This window comes from Gorilla gorilla, chromosome 1 (genome assembly GCF_029281585.2).
Source record: "Gorilla gorilla gorilla isolate KB3781 chromosome 1, NHGRI_mGorGor1-v2.1_pri, whole genome shotgun sequence".
NCBI lineage: Eukaryota > Metazoa > Chordata > Mammalia > Primates > Hominidae > Gorilla > Gorilla gorilla.
In genome coordinates, this window is record NC_073224.2 from 95,650,087 (window position 1) to 95,670,695 (window position 20,609).

The following is a 20,609-nucleotide window of genomic DNA, read 5'->3' on the forward strand; positions in this document are numbered from 1 at the left end:
TGGTACAATACCAACTCCCCTTCTAGTTCCCAAAGGCGATGTCCAGACACAGACTTTATGATTATTATATTTTTCAATGCCAGTGCTGCTCAGCCCTCAGCAGAACTTCAGTTTCCATGAAATAAACAATGACTATATAAAATTCCACCTTTCTGAAACTGCAGTCTGACCTCAGGTGAAGCTCAGGTGAAAGTTTCTTTCCCAAGAAGCCCATCTGTGTTCCATCAAGAGAGTCAAGGTTCTCCAAATGAGGGGAGCTGTGCCTGGGTCCTGCCTCCAAGTCACATGAGCACCAGCTCACAGTGGCGGGGTGGGGGTGGGAGGGGCAGGTCTAAACTCACGGAAGTCAAGTCTTAAGACAGTGGGTGACCCAGATTGCCATAGAGGTCAGGCCTGCGGTGCTGGAACACAGGCAGGTGTTGGCGCAACTGTCGCAGATAGTTGAGGTCTATTCGGGCAAGGCAGAGGCCTGGCCCCTCAGAGCAGCGGGCCACCACTGTTCCCCAGGGGTCTACCACCATGCTGTGGCCATAACTTGCTCTCTTCTCATGGTGGCGTCCACACTGTGCCGCTGCCACTACATAGCACTGGGTTTCGATAGCACGGGCCCGCAGCAACACCTGGGCATGAGATGTGTGTTCACTTAAGTACATGTAGCAAATAGTGGGGAAGTCACAGGTGAGGGACATTACAGACCAATCTACCCATTGTGACTATTTTGGTAATTGCCTAGGAATGATTTACTATTTTAACTATTCTGTAACATGAGAGAAATATCTGGGGAATGAGTTTTCCCATTAGGTGGAAAGGGGAAGGAATTTAACTGGTAGGGCCAAGGGGGGGAAGATGAGGTTAAGAAAAGGCCCTTATGTTTTAAAAAGGCATCGTCTTACCTCCCAGTGGGCTGGGCCTGTAACGGATCCAAAAGCTGAAGGATAGGTAAGTATCTCTGCTCCAGCTTGAGCCAATGCCAGAGAGAGTTCAGGGAACCGCATGTCATAGCAGACAGCTAGACCAATCTGGAATGAAAAACAGCCTACTTAGTAGTCTTCCTGCTCTGCTTGTCACAGCATCTAGTCATATTTCCATTACCCCCTTTCTTAGGGCTTTCTATCCTCTACTGCCAGTTCAAAGTATTCCTGTTCCCCTCCCTCATCCTTTCACAACTCCCACCTTGCCTGCTGGTGTGCTGACAGGTGACTCAAGACTGGGCCCAGGCATGGTAGAGTTGCTTTCACACATAGGCCCCTGCCCTGGAATCTCTACGTCACACAGATGTGTCTTCCTGTAAGTGGCCACTACTGCCCCTACAGTAAGAAAGAAGGAATATCAGTGCTGCTGTTCTAGAAGCCTTGCTTACTCCTCCCAAGGAGGAGATAGTTTATAGGCTAGGAACTGAAGTAAGACCACCCCTAAATCCTTGGGTCAAGGAAATAAGAGTTGAGAAACAATTCTGGAGAATCTAAGTTTAGGTAGAAGAGCATGGGAAGAGGCAGGCTAAAGGGTTATAAAGTCTCACCTTTGCTGTTCAGCAGCACGTGACAATTGTAGATTTTCTGAGTCTGCTCCCAGTCTTGGCCACGCTCATGGAAACCACCCAAGGACAGCCAGAGTCCACATTCCCTGGGGGGGAAGGGATACTGACAACTCTTCACTGACTTCTCAAGGCTCTACCCTCATATCTGGCAACCCAGGGACACTGTCCAACAAAGATTCTACCTCTCCCTCGCTCTTTCCCTGATACCTGGCAAGCTGGGTGTATTCTTCCAAAAGTTTCCCACCCAGTGGTTCAGACAGGTGTAGCGTCTCTGCAGGGTCCCGTGCAATGAAGTCAAATGCCTCAGGCAGGAAAGCCAGGCAGGCACCCAGTCTGGCAGCCTCTCGAACCAGCTCAGCACATGTTTTAAAGTTCTGTTGCTTGTCTGGCGTCGATGTTACCTGGCACACAGCCACCAGGGGCAGTTCGCAGGAGGAAGAGGAGATAGCCATGGCTCTGGGCCTGTGAACAGCATAGGCAGGATTCTCAGATTTCATAGCACAGGGAAACAAATTTAATGCTAAGGGGTGCAAGTGGAGAGGCAGGAAAGCTGGACTTCCTTTTGATCATGCTCTTACAGGGCACGCTGACCCAGGGCTAGTAGGGCTCACCAATCAAATGTGTGGATAGTTGACACTCCTGTGTCTCCCACTATCCATTTAACAAACTGAGCATCTAAGTGCCAGGCACTGAGGACACAACAAAACGTGTTACCTGGGCTGAGCACAAAGTACTGAGAGTTGAGGTATCCGGAGTCCGGGACACAGAAGGGACAGGAATCTGTGAGGAGGCCTGGTGATGAAGCCCAGCCTGAGGAAGGTGAGATATGAGGACACCAACCCCTTCTTCAAGCAATAAATTTCTAGGATTCTCTGACTTCTCTCTTTATACTGTGAGCCTGAATCAGGGCCCTGCCAGTAAAAACCTAGTCTTCAAAACGCTCTTTATAAGAAATTATAGGCTAAGGGACAAGACCATACAGTGGGAAGATGGAGGAAGGGGCTCTGCTCGCCGCCTGAATAGTTCAACTTCCAATGATCTCACATTAAACGGAAGCTTCTTTCCTCTGACAAACGTTTCCGCAGTCCAAAAGTCATCTCCGGCAACTATCCTTGGTTTTCCCAAGACTCTCTCCTTGACTGTGCACTTGCGCAGCTTTACTGACTCGAAGCATATTTCCCCTTTCACCAGAATCTCGCAGGGAAAAGTTCACCCTCTCTCGTCTCCCACCCCTCCCTGGTGGGCAACGGGCAAAGGAACCCAGGCCCCAAGCCGCGCCCCGCCCTCCACCCTCCCGCCGCCCGCTCCAGTTGGCCCGTCCCTCCCCGCCTCTCCCAGGGGCAGCATCTCTGTTACACAAGTTAAAGCACCGCAGGTGGGATTCACCGCGGCCGACGGGATAGGGAGTAGGTCCTACATGAAGATATGGCCAAAACCATACGCAGAGTCCGATCCGGAGGCCGGCCTGGAGCCAGAAGCGCCGCAGCGAGTGGGCGGTAACTCGCAGGCCGGACGTGACGCAAGGCGGGGGCTGAGCTGCGCCGGCCGGAAACCCAGCAGGCGGCGAAGATGGCGGAGAACAGCGGTCGCGCCGGCAAGAGCAGCGGGAGCGGCGCGGGGAAGGGGGCGGTGTCCGCAGAGCAGGTGAGGAGTGGCTAACGCGAAGCAGGGTACCCACCTGGGTCTGGAATACTAGCGAGAAGGGGGAGCCTGTGGCTTGTGCAGGCCTTTACTCCAGTACCACATGTGCGTGGCACCTAGAGAGGGAAGGGTCCCCGGAAAAGCTAGCCGAACCCCTTCGGAGAAGTAGACGGGTGGGTAGGTGAGAGCCACGCCTCCGTGAGGTGGTGGGTGAGCCTGAGCAAGGGGAAAGCCCTGACATGCAGGGTCTGGGAAGATGCACAGGTCTGAGGGGAGATGGTTTGCTGCTTTCTCTATCTCTCCTCAGCCCCTCCAAACAGGTTATGGCTGGGCAAGATAGCTCGAAACTAACCCTAGAGAATTAGTTAACGGGCTGGCTGTGTAGTCTGTTACGTGATCCTGAACCCACGTTGACAATCGCCGTCACGCTGCAGAGCCACGTGACTCTCATACTCGAACAGCCTAGTGTTCTATATACTATTTTAATTCGGTAGTTCATTACTAGATCGAATTTCTTTAGAGACCAGAAACCCCTTTCTAATCCGAGTTTGCATTTTCCCCAGTGCCTAGCATCGGGAAGCGTTTGATAAGTTAATTAGAAAACCCTTTGTGGCTTGGGAACCGTGTTTTGCTAAGTGGAAAAATAGGAGTGGGAGGAAAGCTACACAATAGAAATGAAAACAGTTAACAGCTATTTTATTATTATTGTTTTTCTTTGAGACGGAGTCTCGCTCTGTCGCCCAGGCTGGAGTGCATGCAGTGGCGCGATCTCGCCTTACTGCAATCCGCCCCGTGGTTCATTCAAGCTATTCTTCTGCCGCAGCCTCCCGAGTAGCTGGGACTACAGGCGCGCGCCACCACACCTGGCTAATTTTTGTATTTTTAGTAGAGACGGGATTTCACCATATTGGCCAGGCCGGTCTCCAACTCCTGACCTAGTGATCCGCACGCCTCGGCCTCCCAAAGTACTGGGATTACAGACGTAAGCCACCGCTCCCGGCCTACAGCTGTCTTAATTATAGGTTCAGTTTTTGTTGAACAATTAATACAAGCAGATGTATCAGCATAAAGATTTTTATTTTTATTGTTTTTTGAGACAGAGTTTCGCTCTGTCATCCAGGCTGGAGTACAGTTGCGGGATGTCGGCTCACCACAGCCTCCACCTCCCGGGTTCAAGCATTTCTGCCTTAGCCTCCCGAGTAGCTGGGATTACGTGCCCGCACCACCACGCCCAGTTAATTTTTGTAGAGGCAGGATTTCACCATGTTGCCCATGCTGGTCTCGAAGAGCATAGTCTAGTGGGGTAAATAAGAGAAGCAAAATGCTCATATGAGGCAGAAGATAAGTGTCCTAAGAGAAGTATAAAGTGCTATGGAATATGGTTTCTGACTTGGGGTGGGGGAAGGGAAAAGGAACCTAATACTTTTTAATACTTTTTTGTTGTTGTTGAGACGGGGTCTCTGTTGCCGAGGCTGGAGTGCAGTGACGTGATCTCGGCTCACTGCAACCTCTGCCTCCCAGGTTCAAGCGATTCTGGTGCCTCAGCCTCCCGAGTAGCTGGGATTACAGGTGCACCACCACACCTGGCTAATTGTTGTCTTTTTGGTAGAGACGGGGTTTCACCATGTTGGCCAGGCTGGTCTCGAACTCCTGACCTCAAGTGATCCGCCTGCCTTGGCCTCCCAGAGTGGTGGGATTACAGGCATGAACCACAATACTTCTTTTTTTTAGAGACAGGGTTTCACTTCGTTGCTCAGGCTGAGTGCAGTGGCGTGATGATAGCCTGCTGCAGCCTCGAAATCCCTGGGTGATCAAGCCATCCTCCTGACTCAGCCTCCTGAGTAGCTGGGACTATAGGCATAAGCCATTTGAATGGCTAATTAAAAAAATTTTTTTTGGTAGAGATGGGAGTCTCACTTTGTTGCTCTGGCTGGTCTTGAACTCCTGGCCTCAGGTGATCCACCTGCCTTGGTCTCCCAAAGTGTTGGGATTGCAGGTGTGAGCCACCTTGCCTGGCTCCCCCTAATAATTTTTAAGGCTACCATGGGCCAAGCACTCTGCTGGGTACAGTGATACAGATACAGTAGCTCCCCCTTATCTGAGGGGGACATATTCCAAGACCCCAGTAGATGCCTGAAACCTGGGATAGTATTGAACTCTATGTTTTTTCTCATACCTATGATAAAGTCTATATAACAGGTGCAGTAACTAATAGAACAGTTATGACAATGTAATAAAGGTTACATGAATGTGGTCTCTCTTTTTCAAAATATCTTATTGTACTGTACTCACCCTTCTTGTGATGATGTGAGATGATAAACTGCCTTCCTGATGAGGTAAGGTGAATGACAGCATTGTGATATAGCCTTAGGCCACTATTGATGATAAGTCAGAAGGAGAATCATCTGCTTTAGGTGATCTCAGATCATTGAGCCATGACAATGTTGAGCAGGAGATGTTGATGACTAAAGGGCAGGTAGCATATACAGCATGGATAGGCTGGGCAAAAGGATGATTCACATCCTGAGCGGGATGGCTCGAGATTTCATCACGCTATTCACAACAGTGTGAAACTTAAAACTTATGAATTGTTGGCCACGTGCCGTGGCTCACGCCTGTAATCCCAGCACTTTGGGATACCGAGGTGGGTGGGTCATCTGAGGTCAGGAGTTCGAGACCAGCTTGGCCAACATGGCGAAACCCCATCGCTACTAAAAATAAAAAAATTAGCCAGGTGTGGTGGCGGGCACCTGTAATCCTAGCTACCCAAGAGGCTGAGGCAGGGAGAATCGCTTGAATCCGGGAGGCAGAGGTTGCAGTGAGCCAAGATTACGCCATTGCACTCCAGCCTGGGCAAAGAGCGAGACTCTTGTCTCAAAAAACAAACACACAAAAAGTATGAATTGTTTATTTCTGGAATTTTCCATTTATTTTCAGACATTGGATAACTCTGGATAATGAGAGACTATTGTAAATGAAACAGACTTTGTCTTCAAATTGCTTTACTCAGACTCATTTGAGAAAAGACAAACCAAACAATAAAGATTTATAGTGTGCTGCACAATCCCTTCATTATGGCAGCAGAGGAGAGACCCCTAACTAATCATGAGGTTTTAGGATTGTGGGGGTAGGGGCTGGATAAGGGAAGCTGTGGTATAGTAGGGTGGCTAAGAGCATTCTTATGCACTAGGGTCAGACCTAAGTTTGAATTTCATTTCTACTATTTACTATTTATATATGACCTCCCATGAGTTACATCTTGGCCTCCCCCATCTGTAGAAACATAACAATACCTACCTCATCACTGAATTTAGAGTATTAGGCAGGACAATGCATGCGAAGTGTTTTGCACAGTGATTAGAATATAGTGTGTGTTTAGTAAATGCTAGTTAGCTTTTGTTTTCTAGAGGAGAAAAATCCTTCAGCTCAATTCTAAAGGATGTGAGAAGTTAGTCAAGCAAAGAAGGAAGTGGAAGATTTTCTAGGTAGAGGGAATAATGTGTTCCAAAACACTAAGGCGTGAAACTGCCTGGCATGTTTGGGATGCAGGTGGGACTTAATGTTTGAGGTGGATTACAGAACTTGAATATGGAGAAAAGGGGGTAAAAGAGGAATATAAGATGTCTCTCAGGTTTCTGTCTTTGGTGGATAATGGTGCCATAGGGAATGTAGGAAGACAGACAATTTTGGGGGAAATATAAGTTTATTTTAGGATTTTGAGTTTAGGTTTCTTGTGGGACACCCAGGTTAAACATTCAGTAGACACTTCGGTTTTTAAATCTTGAGATACAGTAAGAAATCTGAGTTGGAGATACAGATTTGAGAATTGAGTTTATGGATGATAAAGCCGTGATTATGGATAAAAATGATCACTTTCCATAGTTTGTACAGAAAGTGAAAAAAGAAGTAGAACAAGAGTGGAACCACTGTTTTAGGGGACCTAAAGAGAACCCCTCAAACTTCCCTCAGGAAACTGAGGAAGTGTGATAAGTGAGTTTTGAGGCTGTTCCTTGATTAACATTCTCTTGCCTTTGTTTATTCTGGAGAGAACACTGGGTAAAACATTACAAGATTTATCACTGCTGCAAATTTGAGCCACATATGTCCCTTACAAACAAGATGGAAGCAAATAACACATTGTGTTAGACACTTGTTTTACCTTCTGTTACTGATTGAGACAGGGTCTCATTCTGTTGCCCAGGCTGCAGTGCAGTGGTGCGATCACGGCTCACTGCAGCCTCAACCTCCCAAGGCTCAGGTGATCCTTCTACCTCAGCCTCCCAAGTTACTGGGACTACATGCGTGTGCCACCCTGCCCAGCTAATTTTTGTATTTCTTGTAGAGATGGAGTTTTGCCATGTTGCCCAGGCTGGTCTTGAACTCTTGGGCTCAAGCAGTCCACCTGCGTTGGCCTCCCAAAGTGCTAGGATTACAGGCATGAGCTGAGCCACCGCTCAGGCCTACCTTCTGTTATTTAATTACTGCCATTTGAAGTAGGTTGTGTTGTCCTCCATTTATAGGTGAGGACATTTTAATTTCAGAGGCTTTAGTTAACTTGCCCAAGGCCAGTAACTGGAAGAGCAGGATTTTTAAATGAGGGACTTAAGAATCAGGTATTTTTTTCACTTATGCCATGATTATATTAGAGATATTTGAGCAGAACCCTGAAGGAGTGGATGGATTTGAACAGGTAGCAGTGGGAATAGAAAGTAGGGAATATGATAAGAGGAGAGTAGTTGAATAAGGCCATAGAGGTCTTTGAGTGCATGCCAAAGAATTTATGACTTTTTAACATAAGCAGTGAGGAAGTCACAGAAGGATATATGTTATATTATTAATTGTTTAACTCTTATATAAAATAGTACATTTATTGTCGGAACTGCAGAAAACAAAGGAAAAAGTTCAAACCAGGAAATAAATTGCCCATAATCCAACTATCCAGAGATAACTTTTCTTGCCATTTTGGAGTATATCCTTTGAGAGATTTTTCCCCCCTCCTTTGTCTTTTTGTGTATATATGTGTGGATGGAAGGGGGAGCTTTTTTTTTTTTTTTTTTTACATATTTTATAAAATTAGGATTATACTACAGTATGTACTGGTTTGTAATCTGTTTTTTAAGCCTAATAGTATATGTTGAACATTTTTCTATGTCATCTAAGTGTTAGGAAGATTAATTAGCAGTGTGTAGGGTAGGTTTGGGGAGTCTAAAAATAGGATCATTTAGAAGACTATTGCAGTAATTCAGATAAGAAGGTAATGAACATCTGAACTAGGGTTATGCCAGTGAGCCTAAGAGAAATTGCTAAAGTAAGTGCAATACATTTGGCAGTTCATGGGATTATGGTATGTTCAAAGATGAACCTGGGTATGGTGGCAAGTGCCTGTAGTCCCAGCTACTCAGGAAGCTGAGACAGGAGGATCACTTGAGTCTGGGAGTTTGAAGCTATAGTGTGCTATAATTGTGCCTGTGAATAACCACTTTTCACCAGTCTGAGCAGCATAGGGAGACCCCATCTTTAAAAACAAAACAAAAGATGAAACTAAGGTTTCCTACCAGGAGGCCTAGAGTGATGTCAGTAGCAGAAATAGAAGAGATAAGATCACTTCAGCTTTGAACAACGTGAGTTTAAGATATCCATGGGACATTTAGGTGGAGATGATCTGTAATAATAGCAGCTACTATTTATTGAAAACTTGTTATATGATAGATATTGTCCTAAGTTCTTGATGTAATTACTTAATCCTTACAACATTCTGTGAGGCAGGTATTATCTGTATTTTATTGGTGACGAAACATCAGAAAAGAAGTAATTAATCCTTAAGCATTCTGTGAGGCAGGTATTAATCTGTATTTTATTGGTGAAGAAACATTCAGAAAAGAAGTAACTTGTCATGGTCTGACGTTAAGCCATTTCTGTCAGGCACAAAAAAGCTCCTTCCTCTAACTTGTAAATGTGGGACTAGAATTTCTGAAAAGGCCTGGTTTTGCAGGCAAGTAGAATAAAGGCAATTGCTGGAACTATAGAAGTAGCTAAGAATGCCACTTGAAATAGTATAGGTTACCCTGATTTGATTATATGAATGTATCAAATTATCACATATACCATGAAAATATGAATGATTATGAATCAATAAAAAATAATTTCAAAAATAATGTAGGTAATGAAGAAGTGCTATGAATAGAATCTTAGATCCTGTGGCCATTGTGGGAGTGAAAGAGGAAGAACTTTCAGAAAGGAGAAAGAAGGAGGCTTGAGATAGGAAGGAGAACTGAAGGGACCTGGAAACCAAAGGGGAGTCGAAGATCTACATTGTATCGGGCACTTGACCTATTATCTCAGTTAGTTCTCATTGTTACCCTATAGCAGTGATTCTCAACTGGCATTATCTTTTCCTAGGAGACATCTGGCAGTGTCTGGAGACATTTTTGGTTGTCACAAATCAAAGGGGTTGCTACTGACTTTTAGTGGGTATAGTCCAGGGATTTGTTAAACATCCTATAATGCCTGAGACAGCCCTCCTAGCAAAGAATGATTTGGCCTAACATGTCAGTAGTGACAATGTTGAGAAACCCTGCCCTGTGGTATATTATATTGTCCGTTTTATAAATGAAGAAACAAGGAAAGTTAAGTGACTCAGTCATATAGCAAGTAAATGGCAAAACTGGGATTTCAACCCAGGTCAGAATAAGAAGTTTGGGTTCTTTCCACTTTACTATGTTACTACTTGGATCCCAGTACTTGGGGAGGCTGAGGCAGGAGGATCTCTTGAAGCCACGAGTTTGAAACCAGCCTGGGCAACATAGTAAGACCCCCATCTCGGGCTGGGCGCAGTGGCTAACACCTGTAATCCCAGCACTTTGGGAGGCTGAGGCGGGCGGATCACAAGGTCAGGAGATTGAGACCATCCTGGCTAACATGGTGAAAACCCATCTCTACTAAAAAATACAAAAAAATTAGCCGGGCATGTTGGCGGGCGCCTGTAGTCCCACCTACTTGGGAGGCTGAGGCAGGAGAATTGCTTGAACCTGGGAGGTGCAGGTTGCAGTGAGCCGATATCATGCCACTGCACTCCAGCCTGGGCAACAGAGCGAGACTCCGTCTCAAAAAAAAAAAAAAGTCTCTACAAAAAAAAAAAAAAAAAAATTTCATGAAGAGAAGGGATGAGTACTATTATTTGATGGAGTAATAAGGTCAAAGAAGTTTTCTTTGACAGAGAGTTGAGTATGTTCTTCAGAAAAGGGGGCACTGAACTGAAAAGAAGGTAATTAGTGGAGCAGTATCCCAGATCATGCTTTTCCAGGTTCATCCAATCATAATTCCCTACCTCTTCTATTCTTCTATTGAAACCAGTAAGAGTAAATGTCATGTAAGAAGACCCTAGGACATTTTGGAGAGAAAGGTAATGATTATAGATTTTTTCCTAAAATTATTAAAACTATATGGTAAACAGAAAACAGGAATATAAATTTGCTTTGATAAGAAATTAATATTTGACAAGCCAGGAATAATATATTAACAGAGATTTTTAGAGTTAGACAAACCTGGGTACAGGTATGATTTCTGCAGTTCACTAGGTTATTTTATTTTTTATTTTTCGAGACGGAGCCTTGCTCTGTCACCCAGGCTGGAGTGCAGTGGTGTGGTGTTGGCTCATTGCAACCCCCGCCTCCCAGGTTCAAGCAGTTCTTTTGCCTCAGCCTCCCGAGTAGCTGGGACTACAGGCATAAGCCACCATACCCGACTAATTTTTTGTATTTTTAGTAGAGATGGGGTTTCACCATGTTGGCCAGGCTGGTCTCGAACTCCTGAGCTCAAGTGGTCTGCCTTCCTCAGCCTGCCAAGGTAATGGGATTACAGGAGTGAGCTACTGCGCCCATCCCACACTATTTTGTTTTGTGTTTGTGAGACACAGCCTTGCTCTGTCACCCAGGCTGGAGTGTAATGGCACAATCTGGGTTCACTGCAACTTCCGCCTCCCAGGTTCAAGCGATTCTCCTGCCTCAGCCTCCCGAGTAACTGGGATTACAGGCACCCCACCCCCACCATGCCCAGCTAATTTTTGTATTTTTATTAGGGATGGGGTTTCACTGTGTTGGCCAGGCTGATCTGGAACTGCTGGCCTCAAGTGATCTGCAGGGTTTCACCATGTTAGCCAGACTGGTCTCGAACTCCTGGCCTGAAGTGATCAGCCCACCTCTGCCTCCCAAAGTGTTGGGATTACAGGCGTGAGCCACCGTGCCTGGATCCACATTATGTTATTTTGACCACCACACAACACTCCACCAGCCTTGGTCTCCTTATTTACAAATTGAAGGTACAGGTCTTACCGTCTTTTTTGTTTTTTAGAATTAAATGAGATAGTTTAGCACAGTGCCTGGCATATAGTAGGTGATCCTTTACTCTTGAGACTGTGGAAGGCAGATTATAGTAGGACTATGAAAGAAATAGATATTTTAAAATAGGTTGCATTTGCATATTTAAAATTTTAAAAGAAGATGAATAGAAGGCAGTCTGCATGGTGGAAAATAACACAATATAAATAGAAAAGATTTTGTCAAATTATTTAAGTAACTAATATGCATTTTTATGTGAGCACATATAAAGGGTTAACATATGGGAATGGAAGATGGCCAGATTCTTCTGCTTCCCAGAAGAATCTAAGTTGAAACCTGAAGAAGGAACTAGACTTAAGCAGAGAAAAACTGAATGAGAGAGGTTTGGGAAAGTATACCAAACGTAGGGTGATGATTCTATGCAGATGCCTGAAGACGGCTGTTAAGGGAAACTACGAGTGACTTAGGACACTGAGTGCTGAGTTAAGATGTGGAGGGAACGACTGATTGGGAGAGGTAAGCTGGAACCTGGTCTTTATAGGACTTTTTGAGGAGTTCAGATTTTATCCTGTGAGCATTGAGAAGGTTTTAGGCATAGGAATAATTGGTTAGATTTATATTTTTCGTCACTTATGCTGCAGTGTGGGGAGTAGATTAAAGGGGGCAAATCAGGAGGCGGTATAGAAATCAGGAGGGTATAATAAGTAGTACACATGTAATTAATTTGATGTGGATAGTGAATCAAGGATGATTCCAAGGTTTCTGGAGTTACATTCCAACTCTAAAAATTATTAAGGTAACAAAAATAATAAAAGTTACCATTAGGGTTCTGGGGAAAGAGAAGAGATATAATCATGATATTGCTGGTAGCAGTATAAATTAATCTGGTCATCTTGGAGAGCTTTCTAGCGACATGCAGTGGAAGCTATAATAATGCTAATGCCTTTTTGACTCATTGATCTTACTTTTGAATACGATTCAAGAAATTCAAGAAAAGTGGCTGTAAATCGTGCATTACTTGTCCAAAGGGGTTTTTTTTTTTTTTTTTTTTTTTTAAGATGGAGTCTCACTCTATTGCCCAGGCTGGAGTGCAGTGGCGCAGTCTCAGCTTACTGCAGCCTCTGTGTCCTGGGTTCAAGTGATTCTCCTTTTTTTTTTTTTTTTGAGACGGAGTTTCGGTCTTGTGCCCAGGCTGGAGTGCAATGGCGCGATCTTGGCTCACCGCAACCTCTGTCTCCCGGGTTCAAGCGATTCTCCTGCCTCAGCCTTCTGAGTAGCTGGGATTACAGACATGTGCCACCATACCCAGTTAATTTTTTGGTATTAATTTTAGTAGAGACAGGGTTGCACCATGTCGGCCAGGCTGGTCTTGAACTCCTGACCTCAAATGATCTGCTGGCCTTGGCCTCCCAAAGTGGTGGGATTATAGGGGTGAGCCACCACACCCAGCCTTTTTTTTTTTTTTTAATTTTATTTTGTTTTTGTTTTTGTTTTTGTTTTGAGACAGAGTCTCACTCTGTTGCCTAGGTTGGAGTGCAGTGGTGTGAGCTCAGCTCACTGCAACGTCTGCCTCCTGGGTTCAAGCGATTCTTCTGCCTCAGCCTCCCAAGTAGCTGGGACTACAGGCACACACCACCACATCCAGCTAATTTTTTGTATTTTTAGTAGAGATGGGGTTTCACCATGTTGGCCAGGCTGGTCTCGAACTCCTGACCTCAGGTGATCTGCCCGCTTTGGCCTCCCAAAGTGCTGGGATTACAGGCGTGAGCCAGCACGCCTGGCCTTTGTTTTGTTTTTTTGAGACAGAATCTCACTCTGTATCCCAGATTGGAGTGCAATGGCATGATCTTAGGCTCACTGCTACCTTCACCTCCCGGGTTCAAGCGATTCTCCTGCCTCAGCCTCCCAAGTTGCTGGGACTACAGGTGTGCACCACCACGCCCGGCTAATTTTTGTATTTTCAGTAGAGGTGGGGTTTCACCATGTTGGCCAGGCTGGTGGTGAACTCCTGACCTCAAGTAATCTGCCCGCCTTGGCCTACCAAACTGCTGGAATTACAGGCATGAGCCACCATGCCAGGCCTGTCCAAAGAGATTTTATATTGGTACTATTTATTACAGAAAAATTGGAAACAACCTAAATGTTCTAATGCAGAGGATTAGTTAAGCTTTTTTTTTTTTTTTTTTGAGACAGAGTCTCGCTCTGTCAGCCAGGATGGAGTGCAGTGGCACGATCTCGGCTCACTGCAACCTCCGCCTCCTGGGTTCAAGCAATTCTCCTGCCTCAGCCTCCCAAGTAGCTGGGACTACAGGCATGTGCCACCACACCCAGCTAATTTTTTGTATTATTAGTAAAGACCGGGTTTCACCATATTAGCCAGGATGGTCTGGATCTCCTGACCTCGTGATCCATCTACCTCAGCCTCCCAAAGTGCTGGGATTACAGGCGTGAGCCATCATGCCCGGCCCTAGTTAAGCAGTTTTTAAAAATGTATCAATAGGGTATGGGCCTGGTGGCTCATTCGTGTAATCCCAGCACTTTGGGAGGCTAGGATGGGAGGATCACTTGAGCCCAGGAGTTCGAGACCAGCCTGGGCAATATGGCAAAACCCTGTCTCTGCAAAAAAATACAGAAATTAGCCGGGCATAGTGGCACATGCCAATGGTCCCATCATTCAAGAGGCTGAGGTGGGAGGATCGCTTCATTCAGCCCAGGAATCCAAGGCTGCACTGAGCCATGATTGTGTCACTGCACTCCAGCCTAGGGAACAGAGTGAGACCCCATCACTACAGAAAGTTTAAAAAACTAGCCAGGAGTGGTGATGGGTGCCTATATAGTCCCAACTACTCTGGAAGTGGAGGCAGGAGGATCACTTGAGCCCAGGAGTTCAAGGCTGCAATGAGCCATGATTGCACCACTGTACTCCATCTGGGCAACAGATGAATCAGGAGTTCAAGTAAGACCCTGTCTAAAGAAGAAAAGAAAAAAATTGTTTGTACATAGATGATTTAATAGGGTTGAGAGACGCAACACTGACGTGTCAATCTGTGCTTACAGCAGACAGAGAATAAGGAATAAGGAAAGAGAAGGATAATTAGGTCCTAGCCATAGGGGAGAAGACTATTAGAAAAGTTTTGTTTTAAAAGGAAAAATGGGGGAATAGAGGATAGCTTCTCTGTTTTCATTACCTGGCAGACCCCAGAAATGGCTTCATATTGGCTTATTTACATATAGTCTACAGTTAAGTTGCAGTTAGCTGCTGTATTAGGCCGTTCTTGTGTTGCTATAATTACCTGAGACTGGGTAATTTATAAGAAAAGTGGTTTAATTGGCTCATGGTTCTGTAGGCTGTACAGGAAGCATGGCATCTGCTTCTGGGGTGGCCTCAGGAAGCTTCCAATCATGATGAAAGGCAAAGGGGGGACAGGTGTCTTATGCATGGTGGGAGCAGGAGGAATAAAGAGGGGTAGGTGTCATACTTTTAAAGAACCAGATCTTGTGTGAACTCAGACCAATAACTCACTTATCATCAAGGGGATGGCAACCAAGTCATTCATGAGAGATCTACCCCCATGATCCAAACACCTCCCACCAGGCCCCACCTCCAATGTTGGGGATTATATTTCAATATGAAACTTAGAGGGGACACATAAACTATATCAGCTGCTAAGAGATTTCATTTCCTTTAAGTGCACTTATGGCTGAAATTTTCCATAATAACTGTGGATAACTCAACATGTTTAAGTAGATTTTAGTTTGGTATTTGATTAAAAGTTCATAAAATGGAACAAGGGGAAATTAGTTATTAGCAAGAATGTTGAAGAAAAGTTGGAATTAAAAAAAAATCTCAGGCGGGTGCAGTGGCTCATGCCTGTAATCCCAGCACTTTGGGAGGCTGAGGTGGGTGGATCACCTGAGGTCAGGAGTTCAAGACCAGCCTGACCAATATGGTGGAACCCCCATCTCTACTAAAATTATAAAAATTACCTTGGTGTGGTGGTGTGCACATGTAGTCCCAGCTACTTGGGAGGCTGAGGCAGGAGAATCACTTGAACTCGGGAGGCGGAGGTTGCAATGAGCTGAGATCGCGCCACTGCACTCCAGCCTGGGCAACAGAGCAAGACTCCTCTCAGAAAAAAAAGAAAAGAAAAGAAAAGAAAAGTAGATTCCTATTAATTACTAAGGAAAATAAATTCTTCTGGGCATGGTAGCTCCTGCGTGTAATCCCAGCTCTTTGGGAGGCCAAGGTGGGAGGATTGCTTGAGGCCAGGAGTTCAAGATCAGCCTGAGCAACATGGTGAGACCCTGTCTCTACAAAAAATAAAAATAAATAAAAATAATTGCATGGTGGCACATGTCTGTAGTTCCAGCTACTTGGGAGGCTGAGGCAGAAGGATCACTTGAGCCCAGGAGTTAAAAGTTGGGGCATCAGAAATTTTAGACACTTAAGCTGATTTCTTTGATGTATTTAACAACATACATCCAGAAAAGTGGATCATTTGGGTGCTAAGGGAACATCTAGAATCTGCTTTAGTCATAATTTTTTTTTAGATGGAATTATTTTGATCTAGAATATTAACAGTGGAGAAAAAGCTAATATAAATGGGATGGTTTTGAGATAGGCAATGAAGGTTAAGGAAAAACAGTCTGTAGATAAGTTAGATTTCCAAGGCATTTGTTGAAATGAATGGCTAAAGTAGATTGAGATGAAGGGGTGATAGATGGGAGAAAGGAGGAGGTTGCTGGAATGACAAGTTTTTGGTGAAGTATTATTCCTTGGTTTATTGGCAGTAGAAGGGATATAGGGGTGGTGCAGGTCAGCCATTTGGATAATATTTGCTGTATGTGATCCTTGCAGAGGGCGAACTAGAGCTAAGGGGCCAGGCCAGGCATGTTGGCTCATGCCTGTAATCCCAGCACTTTGGGAGGCTGAGGCAGGCAGAGCACTTGAGCCCAGGAGTTTGAGACCAGCCTGAGCAACACAGTAAGATCCTGTCTCTACAAAAATATTAGGTGGTGTGCACCTGTAGTCCCAGCTGTTTGGGAGGTTGAGGCAGGAAGATCACCAGAGCCCAGGGAGATTGAGGCTGCAGTGAGCTGTGATTGTGCCACTGCACTCCAGCCTGGGTGACAGAGAGTGACCTTTCTTAAAAAAAAAAAAAAGAAAAAGAAAAAGAAAAAAAGAGATGGGGCCCTAGTAAAGACGAAGTGGTTAATCATCTTTATTAGGGGAAAGTTTCTGGCTGTGTGACTGGAGATGATATTTGCAAATACACCCGTATTTGGTAATGGTTTGAATGGATTGAGTCCACTGTTGTCAGATGACCAGGAGAGTCTAAAGGGGCAATTCTGGACTTGGAGAGAAGTCCATGATAGCATTAATGTACTTCACTGTTCACATAGATGTTTCACACTCATTGGTTCACATGATACAACAACCTTATGCAGTAGGAATCATTATCTGCATTTTGCAGGTAAGAAAACTAAGGCTTAAAGGGGTTAATCCAGTGGTTCTCAGTTCACACTACACATTAGAATTATGTGGGAGATCTTTTTAAAAATACTGAGGCCTGAGCCTTACCCCCAGTAGTTGTGTAGTTGTTCTGAGGGTCCAGTATTCATGTTTTTAAAATGATTCAGGTGATTCTAACATATAGCCATGGTTAAGAACCACAGGGTTAAATGTCTATCCCAGGCCATAGAGCCAATAAAGTAGCAGAGGCAGAACCTGAAACCTGGTCTCTGAGCCTCATATTTTTCATTTTTTCCCCCCACACTCTGATTTTTCAGGTTTCATTTAAGACCATTACATTATCCCTCAGGAAGCCTGTATCAATTCTGTATCAGTTCGGGTTTATAGGCTACAGAAACCAACTTTGACCAGCTTTCTTTTTTTTTTTTTTTTTCTGAGACGGAGTCTTGCTCTGTTGCCAGGCTGGAGTGTGGTAGTGCGATCTCAGCTCACTGCAACCTCCGCCTCCTGGGTTCAAGCAATTCCCCTGCCTCTGCTGAGTAGCTGGGACTACAGGCACATGCCACCATGCCCGGCTAATTTTTTTGTATTTTAGTAGAGATGGGGTTTCACCATGTTGGCCAGGATGATCTTGATCTCCTGACCTGGTGATCCACCCACCTCGGCCTCCCAAAGTGCTGCGATTACAGGCATGAGCCACCACGCCTGGCCCTTTTTTTTTTTTTTAAGGGCTATTTTTGAATAATAATGGGTATTTCACAGAATGAAAAAGAAGGCTAAATAACTAGACTGAACAAAGTTCAAGAACTGGGGCAGCTTTAGGGAATCTAGGAATAGGAATGGAAGGTCATCTCTACAGAACCAATAGGAATCTTAACTCCAGCTGTCTTCTATACCCATTTGTCTGCAAAATTCCAATTCCTGTAGAGAGATTCCGTAGGTCACTGCCCCTGGGTCAGGGGTCATGTGGTTAGTAGCCCCAAAAGAACCACACCAAGTTAAGGAGGGGCAGTTCCCCAATGGATGGGATACTGAGCAGACCCAAACAAAAGTTACTCATTACAAAGCCCTTCCTGACAGCCCTCACTGCAAGTCTAGGGTCCCCTGTAGGTACTCCAGTAGCTCTCCAACCCCATTCTTTTTTATTTTTTTTTTTGAGACGGAGTCTCGCTCTGTCGCCAGGCTGGAGTGCAGTGGTGCGATCTCGGCTCACTGCAATGTCTGTCTCCCGGGTTCAAATGATTCTCCTGCCTCAGCCTCCCAAGTAGCTGGGACTACAGGCACACACCACCACACCCAACTAATTTTTCTATTTTTAGTAGCAACAGAGTTGCACCATGTTGGCCAGGATGGTCTCAATTTCTTGACCTCGTGATCCGCCTGCCTCGGCCTCCCAAAGTGCTGGGATTACAGGTGTGAGCCACCGCGCCTGGCCCCCATTCTTATATTAAATGCCTATTTCCCACCAAACTATGAGCCAGGAGAAGCCAGAGGCCAAATCTATTCTGTGATATCCCTCAGTGGGCCCTCAAGTATCTCAAAAATAGTAGGCCCTCCGTGTTTGGTGAATGGAATTCCAGAAAAATTTTAGGTAGAAATCGCAAACTTGTGGTTCTACTCCTTTTCCAAGGTAGGTGCCCACTACTGCACCTTTGTAAAGCCTGCCACCCTATGTGCTATCTGGACCCTCTGCCATTTCCACTATCCCCTCTTTCATCTCTTCTCTCACCTTGTTAGGTGATTGCTGGCTTCAACCGCCTTCGGCAGGAACAGCGAGGCCTGGCATCCAAAGCAGCTGAGTTGGAGATGGAGTTGAATGAGCACAGGTGAGAAAGTCAGGGAGAGGCAAACAGTAGGACAGTTGTGTGGGCTAGACCGTGAAGGGGATTTGTAGTAGAGTGGGGCTGAATCCTCAGGTCCTGCCTTGTTCTCCTATCCCAGCCTAGTGATCGATACACTGAAGGAGGTAGATGAAACTCGTAAGTGCTACCGCATGGTTGGAGGAGTGCTGGTGGAGCGAACTGTCAAAGAGGTGCTGCCGGCTTTGGAGAACAACAAGGAGCAGGTGAGCAAGAATCATTGAATAGGATCGGGTACAGTGGCTGTAAACCCAGCACTTTGGGAGGCCAAGGCAGGTGGACTCTTTGAGTCCAGGAGTTCGAGACCAGCCTGGGCAACATGGTGAAACCATATCACTACAAAAAATACAAAAGATTAGCTGGGTATGGTGGTATGTGCCTGTAGTCCCAGCTACTCACCTGAGCCTAAAATGTCGAGGCTTCAGTGAGCTGTGATCACCTCACTGCACTCCAGCCTGGGTGACAGAGTGAGACCCTGTCTCAGAAAAAAGGAGGGCAGCATAAAATAGCCTATGCTCATTATGCTATGCTAAGTCCAACTCTTAGACAAGAGGAATTGCTGACTGCTGTGGGCTCTGTGACCTGGCTGAATTGGGGTGGGAGGATTGGAGTTAGAGTAGTGTTTCTCATAGTGTGTGTTTCACGGATACATGAATCAAAATCACCTGAAGGACTAATTTATAAATGCAGCTTCCCAGACCCACTGGATTAGAACCTTTGGGAGTGCCATGAAGTGACATTTTAAAAATAAGCTAGGCAGGCTGCAGTGACTCACACCTGTAATCCCAGCACTTTGGGAGGCCGAGGCGGGCGGATCACGAGGTCAGGAGGTCAAGACCATCCTGGCTAGCATGGTGAAACCCCGTCTCTCCTAAGAATACGAAAAATTGGCTGGGCGTTGTGGCGGGCGCCTGTGGTCCTAGCTACTCGGGAGGGCGAGGCAGGAGAATGGCGTGAACCCGCGAGGCGGAGCTTGCAGTGAGCCGAGATTGCACCACTGCACTCCAGCCTGGGCGACACAGCGAGACTGCAACTCAAAAAAAAAATACTAAAAATAAAAAACGAAAAAATAAAAATAAGCTCATGCCTGTATTCCCAGCGCTTTGGGAGACCGAGGCAGGAGGACTGCTTGAGGCAGGAGGACTGCTTGAGGCAGAAGTTTGAGACCAGCCTGGGTAACACAGTAGGAACTTGTTTCTGTAAAAAATAAAAATAAGCAGCCCAGGTGATTCTAAGTACATTAAAGTGTATAAACCACTGTGTTCAAGAAAGGAATAATTTTAATGTCTGGGCTCCTCTACTTGGTTAAAGGTAAGGTTAAATGTGTTAACACTTCCTCCAACCATAGTCCATTCCAGGTGGGGGAAAGGAGTCCTGAGTTCCTTATATAATCCCTGTCACTTGTCCTCTAGATACAGAAGATCATTGAGACACTGACACAGCAGCTTCAGGCAAAGGGAAAAGAACTAAATGAATTCCGGGAAAAGCACAACATTCGTCTCATGGGAGAAGATGAGAAGCCAGCAGCCAAGGAAAACTCAGAAGGGGCTGGGGCTAAGGCCAGCTCAGCTGGAGTGTTGGTGTCCTAGGGACCAAGGCCTTTGCATTTTTTTCTACCCTGACTCCCACTTCTAATTTCTCTTTATTGTTATTATTATTATTTTCTCTGCTATTGTAATATTTTTTGTTAATTAAATGTTTTGGTCAGAATCTTAGCTGTAGCCTGAAGTTTTCTCCCACTTGGGGGTGGAAATTGTTTTGAG

At 45.4% G+C, this 20,609-nt stretch overlaps 2 protein-coding genes across 5 annotated transcripts; one reads left to right on the forward strand and one right to left on the reverse strand.

Annotated features, from left to right (window-relative positions):
* Positions 1–51: 51 nt before the first annotated feature.
* On the reverse strand, positions 52–3,049 carry NIT1 (nitrilase 1). 4 transcript variants are annotated; one of them, XM_019020093.4, is made up of 7 exons: positions 2,955–3,049; positions 2,252–2,347; positions 1,745–1,999; positions 1,520–1,623; positions 1,174–1,307; positions 894–1,019; positions 52–620 (listed from the first exon to the last, which is right to left on the reverse strand). In XM_019020093.4, coding segments are annotated over exons 1-7 (984 nt in total). In that variant the 5' UTR covers positions 2,957–3,049; the 3' UTR covers positions 52–353. The 4 variants fall into 4 exon arrangements, with proteins under 4 accessions (XP_018875638.1, XP_055220218.1, XP_018875639.1 ...); XM_055364243.2 differs by having other exon boundaries at positions 2,924–3,025; XM_019020094.4 differs by having other exon boundaries at positions 2,894–3,002.
* Positions 3,050–3,069: 20 nt separating this feature from the next.
* Positions 3,070–20,561, forward strand: PFDN2 (prefoldin subunit 2). The gene is made up of 4 exons (XM_031011625.2): positions 3,070–3,181; positions 18,725–18,813; positions 18,929–19,052; positions 20,259–20,561. The coding sequence occupies exons 1-4, from the start codon at positions 3,107–3,109 to the stop codon at positions 20,433–20,435; spliced, it is 465 nt and encodes a 154-aa protein (XP_030867485.1). The 5' UTR covers positions 3,070–3,106; the 3' UTR covers positions 20,436–20,561.
* Positions 20,562–20,609: the final 48 nt, after the last annotated feature.